The sequence below is a fragment of the Prunus mume genome, linkage group LG8 (assembly GCF_029339155.1).
Source record: "Prunus mume cultivar Tortuosa linkage group LG8, ASM2933915v1, whole genome shotgun sequence".
NCBI lineage: Eukaryota > Viridiplantae > Streptophyta > Magnoliopsida > Rosales > Rosaceae > Prunus > Prunus mume.
The window spans coordinates 9,970,036-9,988,238 of NC_142705.1; the positions used below are offsets into that span (position 1 = coordinate 9,970,036).

The 18,203-nt window shown below is 38.7% G+C and overlaps 3 protein-coding genes across 4 annotated transcripts; 2 read left to right on the forward strand and 1 right to left on the reverse strand.

Moving 5' to 3' along the window:
* The first annotated feature begins 4,350 nt into the window (after positions 1 to 4,350).
* Positions 4,351 to 7,729, forward strand: LOC103339711 (IQ domain-containing protein IQM3-like). Its single transcript, XM_008243047.3, has 9 exons — positions 4,351 to 4,900; positions 5,060 to 5,174; positions 5,359 to 5,424; positions 5,549 to 5,637; positions 6,061 to 6,148; positions 6,265 to 6,411; positions 6,519 to 6,611; positions 6,762 to 6,863; positions 7,076 to 7,729. Exons 1-9 carry the CDS (start codon positions 4,593 to 4,595, stop codon positions 7,583 to 7,585), a joined length of 1,518 nt encoding a protein of 505 aa, XP_008241269.2. The 5' UTR covers positions 4,351 to 4,592; the 3' UTR covers positions 7,586 to 7,729.
* Positions 7,730 to 8,838: 1,109 nt separating this feature from the next.
* LOC103339848 (Basic-leucine zipper (bZIP) transcription factor family protein) lies at positions 8,839 to 13,601 on the forward strand. 2 transcript variants are annotated; one of them, XM_089042756.1, is made up of 6 exons: positions 8,839 to 9,378; positions 10,741 to 10,938; positions 11,028 to 11,105; positions 12,001 to 12,066; positions 12,201 to 12,266; positions 12,345 to 13,601. In XM_089042756.1, the coding sequence occupies exons 1-6, from the start codon at positions 9,046 to 9,048 to the stop codon at positions 13,224 to 13,226; spliced, it is 1,623 nt and encodes a 540-aa protein (XP_088898882.1). In that variant the 5' UTR covers positions 8,839 to 9,045; the 3' UTR covers positions 13,227 to 13,601. The 2 variants fall into 2 exon arrangements, with proteins under 2 accessions (XP_088898882.1, XP_088898881.1); XM_089042755.1 differs by having other exon boundaries at positions 8,845 to 9,378; positions 10,738 to 10,938.
* A 460-nt stretch (positions 13,602 to 14,061) lies between these two features.
* On the reverse strand, positions 14,062 to 17,756 carry LOC103339847 (Subtilisin-like serine endopeptidase family protein). Its single transcript, XM_089043272.1, has 11 exons — positions 17,603 to 17,756; positions 17,305 to 17,393; positions 17,038 to 17,135; positions 16,718 to 16,864; positions 16,530 to 16,635; positions 15,862 to 16,375; positions 15,673 to 15,773; positions 15,214 to 15,435; positions 14,968 to 15,079; positions 14,684 to 14,897; positions 14,062 to 14,600 (listed from the first exon to the last, which is right to left on the reverse strand). Exons 1-11 carry the CDS (start codon positions 17,699 to 17,701, stop codon positions 14,062 to 14,064), a joined length of 2,241 nt encoding a protein of 746 aa, XP_088899398.1. The 5' UTR covers positions 17,702 to 17,756.
* Positions 17,757 to 18,203: the final 447 nt, after the last annotated feature.

Sequence of the window (18,203 nt, forward strand, 5' to 3'; positions counted from 1 at the left end):
AAGAATTGGAAGATCAAAATGACTCAAAAATGAATTGGAAGACAAAAATGATACTCGGAAATAAGCCCAGTGTGATAAAATAAAATAAAAATCTTAAATTTTAAACACCATGATTGGTTTAACGGATTATGTGATGATATCTAAGTTGGCAGAAATAATTAAGGAAGTATATTTGTGGATGACTAAATAAAAACAAAAGAAATATATACTCGTATTGTATGACAATAATTTGATTGAATGGAGACCCATTGTGCGTTCCACCTCAGCCTTTTGCTTTATTATTATCCAGATCCCGTACAAGAATGGCCCATTAAAATGGGAATAAACTTTAAAAAATAGTACCACAAAAACATGTTTTTATATATTTGTTTAAAGGAATGTCTAGTTATTTTCAGAGATATATCAATTGATTATGTGGGTGCAATGCAAGAACAGACAACGGACGTTAAAAGTTGTAACAAAGGCAGCACACCACATTGACCAATCACCATATTGCATATTAATATTAGGTCAATGGCAATGCGCAGATAAGATTAGGTTATCTTCGTTTACCTTGTGTTTTGAGCAAGTTACATCAAATTAATATAGGTTAATATGAAGAAGTATTGAAAATCCAGGACCTTCTAATATACACTACTATAAAATCTCATCATAAGCCTGATTCATGTTAGTCACAGACAACTCGTGGTCAAAAGATGTTGCCCGCATATTAAACACAAATCACATGGCTGTGATCGATGCGGGTTTAAGCATTGTCTCTCCTACAATCAAGCAACAGTAAATTATGAATGAAGTTATTAGGTCATTTTCAGAAGTTATTAGGTCATTGTTCCAGATAATAATAGACAAACCCAAACAAAAAACAAAACCCATTTCTGGTTGGGGGTGGCCAAAACTTTTGATCACACTTTAGCTCAAGACAGGGGTACCTTGATCATTGGTAAATGACAAATATCTGAAAACAAAAAGGCCTTGGTGGATTTGGCGCACTGTAGGAGTGGTGTGACATCTATATCCACATGAGAAGAAGCACCTGGAATTTAGACATCAACTTTTGGGGAGAAACTACACATGTAATGCGAGCACATATTTGTCCATTTAAGTGCTCATTTTGAGACACACATGTATCAATTTTTTGCACGAAGGAGAAGCTTCTCCCCTGTGTAAATATTTTTTTTACGAAATCGCAATAGAAAGTCTAAATTGTTTGAAACTTAATCCATCATATTCATATGTCACGACACTTTGCCCCAATGTGCCACTCGTAAAGGATTTTTATCAAGTAGTTTCGTACCTTACTCAATAGAGCATCAATATGGAAAGGGCGAGCACGGACAATAGTCTTCACAGCCATTGCCTATCTATCTCCTCTGTTTTTATTTACCATAATTTCAACGAACCACCATGAGCCATCATGCATGCCAAGTTTTCCGTGGTCAACTTCATGTGCGTGATCTTTTTCCTAATGTCTTCTTAAATTTGTGGTCAAATTTGACCCAAAAGTTTTTGGTGAAAATCGATATCAGGAGACGAAGACGAAGACGAAGAGGAAGAGACCCAGAAGCACACTCCCGAAGACCATGGGCGGGAGGAGTGTTGGATTTTGAGTCGTTTGACGACTTTGTCTGCCGTTTTTAATTAAAAATCGTCGTCAAAAGTCTTTTTATAAAATAAATACGACAACAGTGTGATAGCTTTGGGGTGGCCTTGCCATATAGGCGCGTACGACAAACGCACAGATGGATGTGGGCTCCGACGATAGTGGGCCCAGATGGGTCTTCCCCACGTCGCAACGTGAGGCGCGTAACTAATAAAGCTCTAGTTTGCTGCGGATGGTTTACTACTACCAAGTCACTACTCACTACACAACAGATTCTAGAAAAGACAAAAATAAAAAAATAAAAAAAAATCCACAAATCGAAATTAATGAAAGATGCCATGTAATTCTTTCTACCTAATTTTTTTTAATTTTTTATTTATATAAAGATGCCATGTTATTTATATATTTTGAAAGATGCCAATATTCAAATTCTGGCAACATCGTATGTAGTAGTGTCATTTTATTTGGCCAATTTGTGTGTCGTGTCACAGTTCGCAAGACTTATCATCTTTAATATCTTTTGAAAATTTGACATTTTCCCCATCCAACGCATTTTTCTTTGTCCGCAATCAGTGAAACAAATACTAATCTTTTTTCTAAGATTTTTCACGGTCCATATCATAGTTTTTTTTCCCAATGCAATAAAGTTACATTATATCTATTTTTCGTGATTAAAAAGTTTATCTAAACGCTTTAGAGACAAACTCTAGTTGCTAAGAGAGAGAGAGAGAGAGAGAGAGAGAGAGAGAGCTTCTGATTCAGGGGGTTTCGTCGAATTTTTGGTGTTTTCCGGCTTTAGGTAAACATTTGTCGATATAATCTTCTTTCGATAGCTTTATTGTTTTGAATCCAGGTTGGCTTTGGTTGTGCCTATTATTGCGAGGCTCTTCTTTGAGGTGTTGCAACGTGGTCATGATATATCCACTGCTCACTAGTGCGTTGAGGTCATGGAGTAACTAGATGATGTTCCTCTTGTCATGTTCTGAATGAAGATTAGGCAGTTGGTTTTCCTTTTTCTGGTGTTGTTTTAGGTTTTTAAATTTAATTTAGTATGTTCAATAAATTCAAAAAACTTTATGAGTTTTCTGTGTTTAGTTCCCTCATGATTCTAAAAACTTAGTTGAGTTTGCTTGGTATTCTTAGTTTCTCTAGGAGAGTCATGCCGGTTAGTGTTTAGTTTTGATTCTTGTTGTCATTGGACTATATTCAGAGAAATTATTGCGGTTGAAAGGAGTTATAGAAAAGTTATTTTCAATAGCGATTTTCTCTAAATCGTTTTAACTTTTCAGCTGACTCAGGTCATTGAAAAATTTTACCCATGTCTACTATATTGTTTTATTTGGATGACTTCATTTACAATATATGTCCTTTGTACTCCTTATTCATATTGATTTAATAAAATTTTATCACATTTTGTCTAAAAAAATCCAGTTAAACAAATTACATAATGAAGCTTGATGTGTCCTATTTTATATTTTTTCAAAATTCAAAAATACCCCCCCACCCACTTGAAGTTTGACTTGCTATTTGAGTTGTTTTGAATGTTTTTTTGTCTCCATTTAAGTGCAAAGAAAAAGTGATTGACTTTCTTTTGGAGTGTGGATGATCTACAACAATAAAAACGAGAGACCTTGGTGTGCACTGATTGTCAAGTATAGTAAATATTGTTGGTTGGATAAATGAATTGGAGCATTTAGGTATGCATTTTGTACCAGCTCGAGATATATAAAAAGCTTCGGTGTGAAAGTAAGTATTAAGTATCAGAAAGAAAGTAGAGCACGAGTCAGTTACCCTAGTTAATTGTAGAAAGTCGGAAGCGTGGTGGAGCCATAAATTTTTTAGAGAATGAGAAATATTTGGAAAGCTAAAAGCTCAAAAATAGATCCTCAAAAGTAAATTTAGGTTTTAGCTACAAAAAAAAAAATATTCACTTTTGGAAAAAGCCAAATTTTTTCCTAAAAAGACAGAAAAACCTATTAACTTTCAAACTAAAGACATGCTAACATAAATGATTCCAGTCCAAAAATAAATAAGGGCATTTTTGTCTATTTTGGCTCTATAAAATATTTCTCTATCTTTTGACATTTTCCAAAATGCAAAGCCTCATTTAGTCGAATATATGATGGGTACTAGCAGAGGAGCAGATTCCGGAATCTCCAAGGGATTTTCCTAAGAGAAAAAGATATGCACCTCTTTACTCCTTAATAAGTTGGCCAACTACTCTCATACTCTCATACTGATGAATTTCACAATACAAATATAATATTTGGGCCTTTTTAATTGGTCTAAGATTCTTAGTACACATTTGAAGTCTTGAATACATTTTTGGTATCCGGGAGACTTTGAAAAAACACAAAGGAGAGATAAATTTTGTAAAAAAAAAGGAATCATTTACATATCTTTGATTTGAAAGTTGAGAGGTTTTTTCTTTTTGTAAAAAGCTTTTTTTCCAAAATTAAAATTTTTTTTTTTTTGACTAAAACCTAAATTTACTAAGAAGGAATTGAATTACAAATAAGATTGTCTTGACCAAAAAAAAAGGAATTACAAATAAGATTGTTTTTAATTGTTTGGGGTCCAAGTCCAGTGCCATCTTTACATGATGTTGCACGATTCCACATGTCAAAATATCTTTTGCAATGGAAAATAGAAAAAAAAGAAAAAAGAAAATTGAAATGCAGAAACAGAATGCGAAGCACGTGATTCACTCTGAAATACAAATACTCATTCTCTGCTTCTCTCATCATTTTCATTCCCCTATAAATTCATGGGAAGCATCCCGTCTGCTCTCACTATCTCAGCAGCAGCAGCTCAGCCTAGGCACTGAAGCGAGTACGCTGCCCAATCTGTACTCGAGGCGAGTAGCACGCAAATAATCTCCTTCCCAGAAAATCCAGAAATGAATTAAAAAGTTGACAGGTAGGTTTCCCGGTAAAACAAACCCCATCCAAAAATCAATAAATATTTTCCCAACTCTGTCTCTTTGATCAAAATGGAGGTGGAAACTCAGACTCAGACGCTCCCGACCTTCGACAAGCCTCCATTCTCTTCTTTCTCTCTCAGCGACCTCGGTTCTCGCAACTTCCGGGTCTCCGAAATGCCCGCCGTTGACCCCAAATGCGACGCCTCATTCAACGAAGTGGTTCCGTTGACTAACGGCGGGATGATGGCGAGTGAGACTGACGCGCCGACGGGCGGGTGGTCCGTGTCGACGGCCGCTGTGAAGGTTCAGAAGGTGTACCGGAGTTACCGCACCCGGCGTAGGTTAGCTGACACCGCCGTCGTGGCGGAAGAGTACTGGTGAGAGTATACCAAATCTCTATGCTTTCGCTTTTTTTTCTTTTCTTTTCTTTCCAACTGTTCAGCGTTCTCAAGAACAAGCACCACACACTCAAATATTATTAATTTTTTTATTTTTTGGAAATTAACTGAAAAATGAGGGGTATTTATGAATTGAAGGTGGCAAGCGATAGACTCTTGGAGATTGAATCGCACCACGATTTCATTCTTTGATAACAATACGACTGAATCTGCGACTTCAAAGTGGAACCGTGTCGGCAAGAATGCTTCCAAGGTACCAATTTTTTATTTTGGTTTTTGGTTTTTTCTTTGTTTTGAGAAATTAAATTTTAATTTCTGGGTTTGGATCAGAAAAGAAAAATAAATTGTGGGTAATTTCTCTCTGTTGAATTTTGGTTATGAAGTGAGAGAGAGAGAGAGTGTAATAATGTTGTGTGAAATTTTGGACTTTTGGGCAGGTGGGCAAGGGACTCTCCAAAGACGCCAAAGCACAGAAATTGGCTTTTCAGCATTGGATTGAAGCTGTAATTATTTTTCATAAATAAAATTCAATTATTTGGATTATATATATATATATATATATTTAATTCTTGTTTATCATTTGATTGTCTTTGTATTTACTGAATTGCACTTTGGGTGGGTGTGTAGATTGATCCAAGGCATAGGTATGGGCATAGCTTGCATGTCTATTATGAAGAGTGGAGTAAAGCGGATGCTGGTCAGCCATTTTTTTACTGGTAAGTAAAATTACCATATTTTTTCCTCACTAGATGCTAATTGGCTAAAATAAAAGGGATTTAAAAGAAAGAAGAAAACGAAAAAAAAGGTTGAAGCATTTGATTACTCGCTTAGGGCCGTTTGATAACCATTTCAATTTTAGTTTTTAGTTTTCATTTTTTGTGTTAGAGTACTGAGGAAAATGAAAGTGAGAATGTGAGGGAGGATTAGATTGAGAGAGAGGATGAGAGGGGAGGATGGGAGGGAGGAGTAACAAAAGTGAAAACAATTTCGAATATATTTCAGTTTTTAGTTTTTGTTTTCACTTTTGTTACTCCTCCCCACTCTCATGTTCCCTCTCAATCTCATACTCACTATTCTCCATCTTTTTCCTCCATGAATGTTTGATTTTTGGTTTTTGTTTCTAACTTTTTTCTTTGCAGGTTGGATGTAGGAGATGGAAAAGAGCTTGATCTCAAAGAATGTAGCAGATCAAAGCTTCGACTACAGTGCATCAAATATCTTGGACCTGTACGTTCTTCTATGAATCAATTTAATATAGTTATCAAGTAAATTTTGATACATGATTTTATGAAACTTGATGTTCTTTATTTTAACCACTTTTCTGCCGCCGTTGATGAATTTAGCAAGAGAGGGTGCATTATGAATATGATGTTGCTGAAGGGCTAATTGTTCATTCACAAACTCGAGAGCTTCTTGATACAAAGGACAGATCGCCAGGAGCTAAGTGGATATTTGTTATGAGCACCTCTAAGAAACTGTATGCCGGTGAGGTAAGAGTTGAACAACATAAGACCTTTCTTTTTTGTTTGACAAAATTCCCGTATTTGAATTCGCTGTTGTTATCCGAAACAACTAATACATTGTTGATTGTTTCCAGAAAAAGAAAGGGGTTTTCCATCATTCTAGCTTCTTGGCTGGAGGAGCAACAATAGCTGCTGGAAGGCTTGAGGCAGAGCATGGAGTTTTGAAGGTAAACTTTTACAGTGGCCATGTTCAATCTCTAATCAAACATAAAAGAATTAACACCCACAACCTCAACCACACGCAATATTTTGTAAGGCAAAGTTCTGATACAGTATGTTGATTTATCGTATCTGATCCTTATGCTTTCACTTGTCAGTCCATCTCTGCATATAGTGGTCATTACCGGCCAACAGATGACAGGCTTGATACCTTATTATCCTTTTTCAAGGAAAAAGGAGTGAACCTTGATGAAGTTCAGGTACTCGTGCATATATGTGATTCTGCAGAGTTTTTATGATAAAATAGCAACCTAGAAAACAAAATCAGGGTTTGGCCCAATGTACCCCAGTTGAACCCTGGATTGGTCAAAACCTTGATGAGCAAGTATAATGACGGGACTACATTTAAAACGTATTTGATGCATTAATCTGCCTTTTGCTAATGGTATGTCTCAACTATTTTGTTCTTCAGATACGCAAGCCAAGTGACGAATCTGATGGCTATGATGAAGGGAAGTATAATGGTGGGACTACATTTAAAATGTCAACCAACATTGAAGCTCCTAAACCTGAAGTTCCAGAAGAAGTGGAGACGGAGAAATCCCAGTCCCCAGAATCCACTGAACTTCTCCAAGCAGAAGCAAAACGTGATTACAAAAGGACTTTATCTGGTGGTCTGCATAGTCCAAGAGCTGAGGTGCCTAAGAATAAGATATTGCAGAGGATCAACTCCAGGAACTCATCAGCGAAATCATACCAACTCGGGCACCAGCTATCGCTCAAGTGGTCAACAGGAGCTGGCCCGAGAATCGGTTGTGTTGCTGATTACCCAGTAGAGCTGAGAATGCAGGCCCTGGAGTTTGTTAACTCTCCAAGGTCTCCCCCCACACCATCCTACTACAGGAGGTTCCCTGGTCTCCCATCGCCAACGTCGAATTCCACCTCAGACGTCAATAATGGCGATAAGACCTCTGGTGATTAAACTGCGCTTATCATGATCATCATAATCAGTTTTGTGCACCTTGCCTAATGGATATTTTAGAGAATGTAAATAATTACATATCTCATCAGCTTCCTGTCAACTCAACTTTTTAGAATGGTTATTGCATTATCTTCTTACTGCCTACTGGTTGTGTTTGGTCCACTATAGTGAAAGGGGAATGTAGGTGAGCCAGGTGAAGTTTGACAATTTTCCCAAGTAGAAGCCCACTGCTTCAACTTACTATCAGATTCACAAATGCTCTTCTTTTAGAACTCAGCCAAGTGTTTTTTTGTTTAAAAATTTAGTGCTGCTGCTAGCTCATGGTATATATAAATGGTTTGGGAAATATGGAGTGAATTCAGTAACAGAAGTTATAAAGCATACACAGGATCATCTGCTGACGTAAAATTCAGGTTAAAAAAAATGAAGAAGCAATATTTCACGTTTATATATGCAACCCGTGATCTTGTCAGAGCCAATGAAAAACTACATTTGAAAATGTTGCCAATGTATGTACATTAATCCACATTTAAGTTACTGCACAAGAAAAAAAGGGCGGAGTGGAGATCACATTAATTTAATCCAATCTACATTTGTATATATATATTTTTTATATAACGATGTCCTACTTTTATCCTAATCTAAACTACGGAGAGGAGTATTCGAACTCAGATGCAGAATGGCGATCACATCCGCTCTAAACAAAAAATAGGAAGGAACAGAGATTAATTGGAAAAACAGAGATAAACAAACGAAGAAATTTCCTTTGGACACTGCAATTGGGTTGGGGTTGGGCCAACGAGTACCGAAATATCCCCAATACTTGAGGAAACTGAATGTTAGCCCAAAGCCCGACAGTGCTTTTCACCAAATTGACCCTAGACTTGAAAAAGGTTGTCAGCTCAGCACAACACAACAGCAACCAGTGGGACCCACCGGTCACAGCTGTAACCGTACCTTACCACTTCAGTTCAGCTGTCTACTCAAGCAGTAAAATCTCTGTCTTCATCGCGCGGTTAAAAAAACTCACCTTCTGGCTCCACCGACCTCCACGTATCCACCTCGCCACCAAAATTAACCGCATCGAGAAAGCGCAAGACAACAAATAAATCCACGTGGAGAGCGTCCCCAAAGCCACTTGTGCGGCACCCCCCACTCCTCCCACGTGCGAGGCCACACGAGCACAATCGGCTACAGAGTGAAACGTGGCGTGCGGAGATATATGGAGGTCGATTTAGCGAAGACGTCGTGGCCTGAGGTGGCTTGACAAGTGGCACTCTCTCACAACCCTGCGCTCTTTGCTTTCGAACCAGTAACCCCCTCTCTCTCTCTCTCTCTGTCTTTCTGTCGCGCTTCACTAGCTTACCGCGTGCTGAAGAAATAAACCAAGTACACTCAACTTTCTCACGCTCAAATACACAAACACTTGCTCTGTGTTTGTTTCCTGAGCGGCAGGAGGCATGGTTTCTTCCGAACGACGGTCGTTTTCGAGCTCGACTGGCTCCACGGCGGCGGCTTCGTCATCGTCGTCTTCGTCTGGCTCTGCGACGGGCGTTTCGGTGGATAGGTTTGGCGGCGCGGCGGATCGGATGGTGAAGGAGGAGCTCGAGGCGGCGGAGGCGCTCGCGGATTTGGCGCATTTGGCGATGCGGGAGAGTAGCGGCGCTGAATCCACGGGGAATTGGGGGCTGAAAGGGAAGCGGGCCAAGAAGCGAGTCAAGAGCGAGTCTCCTCCGGGTCATTTGGGTTTGAACCCGGTTGACCCTGTTCCCACCTGTCCGGATCTTCCTCAGGTTTGTTTCTGTGATTGGTTTTTTTTAATTTTAGCACCGTTATTGTCATTATATTTATATGATTATCGAGATATTTTATGTATCCATTTTAAAAAGAGACTTTTTATTTGTTGGATAATAAAAGAAAAGAGTAACAGAAGAAATTTTACTTGAATGGGATAAATTCAAAGATTCGGCTGAGTGAATGCTTTATGAAACAAACAATGGACTTATTGGCGGAGGAATGGCTCCTTACCCATTTGGGGTTGTTTCAGAGAAAATAAAGTAAACAACTTTGGAATTGGGTAATAGCATTGTCACCATTTAGTTTTAAGCATTGATTCTAAGTTCAAAAAACGTAAAATGTTTTCAAAGTAAGCTCACCCTTTTTTAGAAAAGAATTGTAGTGGTTGATAAGTGCGTTTATATCAACTTATTTTTGAACTTTCTGCGCATTGAAGGCTCGATCCAAATGTGAGTTTTCGGTAGTTCAGTTACCAAACGAACACTGGTGGAGCCAACGAAGGCTCGGGAGTGTCACTTGACCCTTCTCAACTTTCAAATTTGGTCATAATTCATATATGTATTTTGATTTTTATATATTATATCCTTAGTTTTGACCCTTCTAGTCCATGTGCAAAACCAAACAAGTGACCATTTATCAATTTTCTTTTGAGTAAACACCTGGGCTTGGCTATGCAGTTTATTTATACTTATTTTCTTTTTGGCTTATTGTATGTTATGAGTTGTTTATTGGTGACTTTTAAAAATTTGAAATTATGAATATTGTAGTTTATAAGATTCCAACGAGATTTCTAATGATTTATGAATCAATACAAAGAATTTTGTGTTAATAGATGAGTTTATTATGTTTTTCTTTAAACTTATAGCTATTTAAGCTTGAACCCCCATGACAATGTTTCTGACTCCACCCAATCCAAGCAACGAGACAAGAAATTTTAAACATTGATATAAATGTAACCATTTGAATGCATATATGACCAGAATTTAATGATATTAACGTCAGGATAGGAGACAAATGACGTACATGGTAATGGGGCCGAGTCCATGGCCAGTTCGGCTAGAATCCTTTTTCAAGTATGCAAATTACATCACCATTAGGATTTGTCCAAATATGGTTAGCCAGTCCAATGATATTTGAGTAAAATTATGTGAAGTGCGCCAAATTTACAACGGCGGAGGGTGTGGTAGTCTGTTAAACGGTGACGTCAATACTCCAGTCCAAAATAAGTTTATCGACAAATGTACTAAAAATTCATGCTATCCAATCTCCCAAATAAAATGGGCTCTGTCACCAAATCACACTATTTTCTGCAGGACTTGATGAATTTTTTTATTTTTATTTTATTTTTGATATAGCAGGACCCAGCAGTAACAGGTCTGCGGCAATGTGAAACGGTTTGCACAAATGTTGTAACAGAACCGCTGAAGACCGAGCAGGTTCTGAGCAATGAGATTGTGAAGGCTGAGCATGATGCTGAAGTAACAAAGTTAAGTCCAATTTGCACTACAAGTTACCCATCATTCAGTTGCAGCAAGTCAAGGCGGAATTTAACTGAGGTACTGAGCTTTTAAACTTCTTCCTGCTAAAGTGATGTTCTGTGACTACTTTTTCTTTTCTAGTTTTAACTAATGTTTACCTTGTTCAGGAGGAGAAGGAAGAGCGGAGAATACGCAGAATATTGGCCAACAGAGAGTCAGCCAGGCAGACAATTCGTCGGAGGCAGGTAAGCTGATGTTACTCTACTTATTGCATATCAATATTTTTTTTTTCTTTTTCCCAGGAGTGTTTAAGAGGGATGGGGAGGAAATTTTATGACTATCAATATGTTCTATATATATACTCAATATGGTAAAGGTTGCATTTGTTCCTTGTATTTAATTCAAGTCTGTTGATGTCATTGTGTCTTCATTTTATCAAATGGTGAACAACGAGAACAATGTTCTGCTAGATAGTTATTGCTATTTTATGGCTTGGAAAATTGTGAAAGCATTTTGACACTACAGGCAACAGGAGTATGGGTTCAATTCCCTATAATACAAGCTTCTGTTTGGTAATTAGGTTATACCAGTTATGCTATACAAAACCATTTTTTGTGCTTCCGTAATGTATCTACTCCTGTCCTAGGATCCAGAGATTATTTTTTGTCTTTTTGTTTTTGGGCTTTAGGGTATTGAGTAAATTTCTGCTTTGGGTTCATCAAAAAATTTCTGCTTTGGGATCCTGGAGAAATGTGGTTGTTATTCTCCCCTGTCCTATACTAATCATTTATCACAATTGAGGGCCTCCTTGCATTTTGCAGTCTCAGGAATAACTAAATGATATGAATGTGTATATGTGCTTTTGTAAAATAACATATTGGATTGTAGTTGCTGTTCAAGTAATGACTATCCTAACCATAATATGACACTGCACCATGTGTCACTGAGGTAGTAAATTAAATGAGTCACAAAGTGCATTGTTTTTTGTCACTTTTTATCTTTTCCTTTTTTAAAACAATAGATCTTCATGAGTTGTGTTTGTTATTCTCAAATTGCATGGTATGTGTCCAGTGCAGATTGCATTCTTGGCCATCGGACATTTAGACTTTAGCAAATTATGCATCTTTCCTTGTTCTACAGGCTCTGTGTGAGGAGTTAACCAGAAAAGCTGCTGATCTGGCATCGGAGAATGAAAATTTAAAAAAGGTAGGCATTAGTCCCCAATTATTTCTTATAAACTTGCTTTTCTTTCAACTCTCTCTCTCTCTCTCTCTCTCTCTCTCTCTCATCATGACAATGCTAACTTTATTCACATTTTTGGTGGCTTTTTAAATGAGAAGAAAAAGGAGTTGGCCTTAAAGGAGTATCAGTCTTTGGAGAAAACAAATAAGCACTTGAAAGTTCAGGTAAGATATGCCTGACATTGAAGAGATGTTTAACCTTGATAAAATCTCTAATGCTTGACATGCTCTCTCATTTTGCAGATGGCTAAGGTGATAAAGGCAGAGGTGGAGGAAAAGCCAGGTGAAAATATGTCAGCCTATGTGCAGATGCAGATACCTCCTTCTTCACCTAGTAATTCCCCATTATTCTTGTTTAACCGTCCACCATTTACACCAGTTTTTTGGCCTTCTATCATTCAGTCTTCAAATTCCATTCAGTTGCAACATGTATCACAAAATCCGATGGCCATTCCATCAAACATCCCTTTGCCAGCTAATGGTACAGCTGATTCTTCTCATGAACAAGAAAACCCCTTGACCAATAATGGAACAAGAACTCCTTTATATGTATTTCCGTGCCCTTGGTTCATCCCTCATTTTGATAATGGGAATGGACTCCAACCCCAGTCCTCCTTGTGCGTGAACAATAAACAAGAAGAAACTTCTTTTAATAACCAGTACAGTGCTAGTTCATCTTCAAGAACTGTTACACAGTTAGACAACCACCATTGCTCTTTCCCTATTAGATTAAAAGCAGAAGCTTCTGTCTCGATGGAAGCCAGACTTTCAAATGATCTTAATGAAACGCCAGCTCAGTTTCCTCTGGATGGAGCTGATCAGCATACAGGACCTTATCCTAAGGAAAATGGTCCTAAGGAGATATTCCTTACTCCTGCATCAGTAAACCATGAAAGAGTTGCATCTAGTATCAAGCTTGAGAATGGGTTTGAGTCAGATTACACCGCAACAACTGAAAAATCTATTCATATGTTCTCTGCCTTGCCAGAGAAGAATAATGAACCAATCATCTACCCTAACAGGAAACTGGCGGATGCAATTGCTGCAGCTGAGGCGAGAAAGAGGAGGAAGAAACTCACAAAGCTAAAGAATCTTCAAGGCCGGCAGTGTCGGGCGCACTGTTGAGCTTTAAAACCCAAGTGCAGGTTAAGAGATTCTCTCCTGGTTTTCATGCAGGTCCTTTTATTTTAAGGACTTCTTGGAGATTGAGTCAAGAGCAGATCACCTAACCTTAATTATAGAAGGTTATTGAGTCATTGACAGAAAAGATGCGTGCCTATAATTTGGGTACATCTTTAAGGCCTTTACTTTTACTTTATATGTTGTTTCAAGGTGTGGACGGAGACTGGAAATTTTGTACTGCCTGTCAATATGTATGGGTAGCTTTTCATTATCAAATCATTGAGAAGCAAATGGTAGTGGTAGTTTGAGAATGCATAATTTTCAAGAATGCCTGATCACTGGGAATCATAATGAGGAAATGAATGGTGTCTTAACAAACCAGTCTTGTATTTTCTGCTATGCCTAGAGGCAGCAGCATTCAGCAGAGGAGTGAAGGTAAGAACCCGAAATTTAATTTTGACAGTTGTTTTGTAAGTTTGTGATTTGAGTTGCAAATACGTCTTGCAAGAAATCAATAAAACTGAGTTTGAGATGCTGGTAAATTAATCCAGTTCCTTCGTGCCTTCTGCAATTCTGTTTAATCTTACACAGGAGATTATTTCTTAAATTCTTTGGCAAAATTATGTTCTTCTCGGTGACCATATGGTTGGTTGCTGTAGCAATTCCCTGCCAATGCCAAGCGTAGGTTAACTTGGTGGATGGATCTTAACTGTTAGCATGCATATGGACAGTCACGTATCTGAAATCGCAAGAAACTGTCTCATGATAACCAAATGTTTATTTACAAGGGACAAATGGACTAATAGGAAAAAGAAAAGAAAATGTTGGCTAAAGAAACCTAACTGGGATCCCTGTACAGTGTGATCAGGCTCCTAACACTGTGTTTATGATCATCCCACTCAAGTAAAGCAGACACAGGCACCCCTGCAGTTGGTGTGCCACCACTCACCACAACCTTAAAAGACCTCTTCTGATGCAACCGAGTGAATTTCAAGGTACTTGGTGTGACTGTTATAGAAAAGAACTTTGGCATAATCAGCTTTACTTTGTACACTGAGCTACCATACCCTACGTTTGTTACCCTTCTATAGAAGACAGCTTTAACTGAAGTGTCACTTGCTTGTTGATGTAAATGCATGCTTGGATAGTTGAGGCCGTCTGTGCCTCGAGGAGGCTTATAGTCAGAGCAGCTAACGTTCTTTTTGCCTCCAAGTATGCCAATGTTGGTGCTGTTGTAGCCTTGCTTGCACAAGAAGCTGATATAGTCATCCACTGTGATGTCATAGATGAGCCCGGGATGCGCTGCCTTTTTCGGGTTTACTTGTCCTGCTCCTGTTCCTAGTGTGTTGCCTCCAACTCGGGTATTAATTGGCGTGGCTAAATCAGAGGGAGTGAAAAGATTGGTTAAGTCGTTGTTTGATGAGCTTGATTTTCACAAAGTGTGGTTTGGGAAGACTAACCAGTTGTCATGAGAGCGGACTTGATGGCGGCGGGTGACCAGTCTGGGTGGAAGGACTTGACATAAGCGGCGGCAGCGGTTACATGAGGGCAAGCCATGGATGTACCAGACATCATATTGAACAAACTGAACCGCTTGTCTTCTGGGTCACCAGATATGGATGCCAGACGTGAATATGCCGCTAATATGTTTATCCCTGGTGCTGAAATATCAGGCTGTGCATGAAAAGTTAGTACCTAATTGTTGTGGAGAGAGAGAGAGAGAGATTTTCATCATCTTATGTACCTTGAGGATATTGGGGGTTATCCGTTGAGGTCCTCTGGCTGAGAAAGAAGCAATGTCGGGGGCGTCTGGAGTTTTGACGGTTCTTGTTTTGTATATGACAGCCATAGGGTTCCTGCAATTAGTTCATACCAAGCCATAAAGCAGCTTAGTGTTCAATAAAAACAGTTCCTCATGATAAGAAGTCTTTTTAAATTGAAAAGCAAAAAAAAAAAACACAGTTCTTAGTAAGCTGCACAAAGATCATACTTGGTAGAGTTAATATACTGATCAATCTTGATCCCATCCTTGACAAGGATACCGGTACCGGGGATCACGGGAGAATAGGCGTAATCTTCCAACTCATATTGTGTCATGAGAGTTCCGGCACCCTGCAACCTTCGGATGGTGAAATCCTGGCCACTAGACCCTAGGCAGTACACAATCCTTCCCTTCACCTTGTCCGCGTCTAAAGTAGAACTATCACAAGCACTGCCATCATCTCCAAATTAATTTGTCATAGGATATTATTATCCAAATGCATTTGTCAAAGAACAAATATTCGAAGTTTTTTTTTTTCTTTGTATAAGCCCAGCATATGTGCGTTGTCCTTCTCACAATATGTATGTAGATCATCCCGTATATATAATGATAGGTCGTCCCACATACAAATTGTGAGAGGAATATCACATGTGACGGACAACACAATAATTTTGCCAAAATACAGACCTTGCATTTCCATAGCTGTTTTCACTCTTGTTGGATGCCAGGGTTCCACTTGTAAGAGGGTACATTTGTTTCTTTAATGTGTAGGTATTGAGTGCATTCCCCTACCAATAAATGAACAATGCAGTTAACTCAGACTGCATGATATAATCATATAAATCTCTGTTCTGAGAGAGAGAGAGAGAGACTTACAGAAAATCTCTTCCCATTACCCAACTTGACTACTGTCTTTAGCTTCCTATCAATTGCATTAGCAGCCACTGTGGTAACCCATGGTGCTACATTCTGGACAGTGCCTTCACTAGGCCCATCATTCCCAGCTGAGCATGAAACAAAAATCCCTTTTTTCATGGCATGAAATGATCCAATGGCAATAGGATCTTCCCAGAAACTCCTCGAGTGACCGCCTATGGAGATGGATATCAAGTCCACTCCATCAGCAATGGCTTCATCGAACGCGGCCAGCATATCGATGTCACTGCAGCCATTAAAGGGCCAGCACACTTTGTACACAGCGATACGCGAGAGGGGGGCACCACCTCGTGCAGTCCCTTTCGCAATGCCGTATACGCTGGCTCCTTGGACGGGTATACCAGCAATGGTGGAGGCAGTGTGAGTGCCATGGCCTTCATCGTCGACTGGACTTAATTTGCCTGGCCAAGGATGGTTGGAGTCCAGATTAAAATATTTGGCACCAATTACCTTGCTGCACAAGAAAGGGCAAAAAGTCAAAGTTCTCATCAATCATTGAATTTATGAGACTGTTCATAGATTAATTTCACTTATGCTTGTACTATTTGATCTTAGGCACAAAACCCAAACTTGCAATGAAATTATGTTGTGTTGTGTGAGAGACATACTTGTTGCAGCCTTTGAAGTTGTCACCCTTGACACACTTGCCTTTCCATTTAGATGGGGGAGGCCCATAACCTGTATCATTGAAACTGGGACCATCCAAGTAAATTCCTACAATACACAGAAAATAAAAGAGTCATCAATTTCTTCGCTTCACTGTTGTCCCGCAATAAGAGTGACAGATTTTACCAACCTGTATCCAAAACACCCACTATGATATTGCTCTGTATTTGAGCGTTCCCTTTCTTTAATTTTATTGGCAGTCCTAGGAAATCCCATGACCTTGTTGTATGTAGTTTGCGCATAGTGTTTGGAAACACTGATACAACACTATCTTCCTCTACAAATTAATGAAAAATCATAAAGATCAAAAGCAAGCGTCTAAAATTCTGGTAATTAGAATTCTACTAAGACAAGTAAGTACAAGTGTGTGTGTATATATATATATATGTATGTATGTGCATGCGCTCGAGGGCATGTGTGTGAATTTATTTATTTTCTTTTTCTATGCACCTGCTAGTGCCTTTGCTTCATGTGGCAACAATCTTGCCGCGAACCCATTGAAGGTCCTTCCATAGCTATGAATTCTTGATGCTCTGGCTATTTCTTCACTGAAATATAAAAGCAAATTATTGGTCAAGTATAATATTTGTCTCGCTGGGATGTATTGATGACCTTTGGAAACAAACACTGCTCAGAGCTCACTGTTACCGACGAGATTAAACTACAAATGTATACAAAAACTTTGAAAACCAATGGTAGGAAGAAACTGGCCATTACTCTCCGATTGCTTGCACTAGCAGGTTATGGTGTCTGGCCATGGCGGAAGTTTCTGCTCCTGGCAGTTCGCCCATGTACACAATGTAAGGCTGTTACAGTACAATGCCACGTCACTTCGTCAATAACAATGTAATTTATAAAAGTATTTTCTTGTGAGATAGTCTTACATGCTATGTTATAGTTATACTACCAATAAAAACCGTTAATTAGGTCATATCACATAGGAATAAGCATATGATCTTGATTGAAAGTCTGACAAGTGACGAAAGCAATGGAAAATTTATCATCTGGAACATACCTTCCTAGCATCGAAACCATCCTGAGTTGTTTCTTTAGCCAACGTAGCTACAACATAAGTACCGAGTACAATCACTAGTAGATTTTGTAACGTCCTCATTGTATTGCAATTTAGAAAGAGCTCACTCTCTGAGTCTCACAACACACACATGTGAAAGGAGTGTTGTTTAGCTATAAATAGAGGAAGAGGAAAGAGCTTCACGAGTGACAGTGCTTCTTCTTAATGCATGCAGCAGCTCTCTCTCTCTCTCTCTCTCTCTCTGCGCGCAAAATATGGTGAGAGAGTGATGGTTTGACTGTTGAACAAGGAAACAAAGTCTTTGAGTCCACGGATGAGAATTTGGCGGCTTGGATTTTGGATCTTCTTAGAAATAGGAGGCAGGTAGGTGGCTAGGTTGATCATATAGAAACGTGAATGCAACACTCATATTAAACTGGCGACTCGTTCACAAATTACTGTCGCGTCCTTTAAGTGTGACAATTTTCAAAGGTTTTGAGTTGAACAAAAGGTTATGCTAATAACTTTTATTTTCCCTTTAATGCTGCTTATGAAAATAATTAACGAAAATGCGTTAACACAACCGCCCTCCTACCTACGATTA

Excerpts from the sequence above, each read along its gene's own strand:
- LOC103339847 (XM_089043272.1), bottom strand. The coding sequence starts at position 17,701 with ATGAGGACGTTACAAAATCTACTAGTGATTGTACTCGGTACTTATGTT. Across the intron at positions 15,080-15,213 it reads CAGTATATTAACTCTACCAA|GAACCCTATGGCTGTCATAT; the intron begins GTATGATCTTTG and ends AACTAATTGCAG. Across the intron at positions 14,898-14,967 it reads TAACCCCCAATATCCTCAAG|CCTGATATTTCAGCACCAGG; the intron begins GTACATAAGATG and ends TTTCATGCACAG.
- LOC103339848 (XM_089042755.1), top strand. The coding sequence starts at position 9,046 with ATGGTTTCTTCCGAACGACGGTCGTTTTCGAGCTCGACTGGCTCCACG. Across the intron at positions 9,379-10,737 it reads CCTGTCCGGATCTTCCTCAG|CAGGACCCAGCAGTAACAGG; the intron begins GTTTGTTTCTGT and ends TTTTTGATATAG. Across the intron at positions 12,067-12,200 it reads AGAATGAAAATTTAAAAAAG|AAAAAGGAGTTGGCCTTAAA; the intron begins GTAGGCATTAGT and ends TTAAATGAGAAG.
- LOC103339711 (XM_008243047.3), top strand. The coding sequence starts at position 4,593 with ATGGAGGTGGAAACTCAGACTCAGACGCTCCCGACCTTCGACAAGCCT. Across the intron at positions 6,149-6,264 it reads GCATCAAATATCTTGGACCT|CAAGAGAGGGTGCATTATGA; the intron begins GTACGTTCTTCT and ends TGATGAATTTAG. Across the intron at positions 6,412-6,518 it reads AGAAACTGTATGCCGGTGAG|AAAAAGAAAGGGGTTTTCCA; the intron begins GTAAGAGTTGAA and ends GATTGTTTCCAG.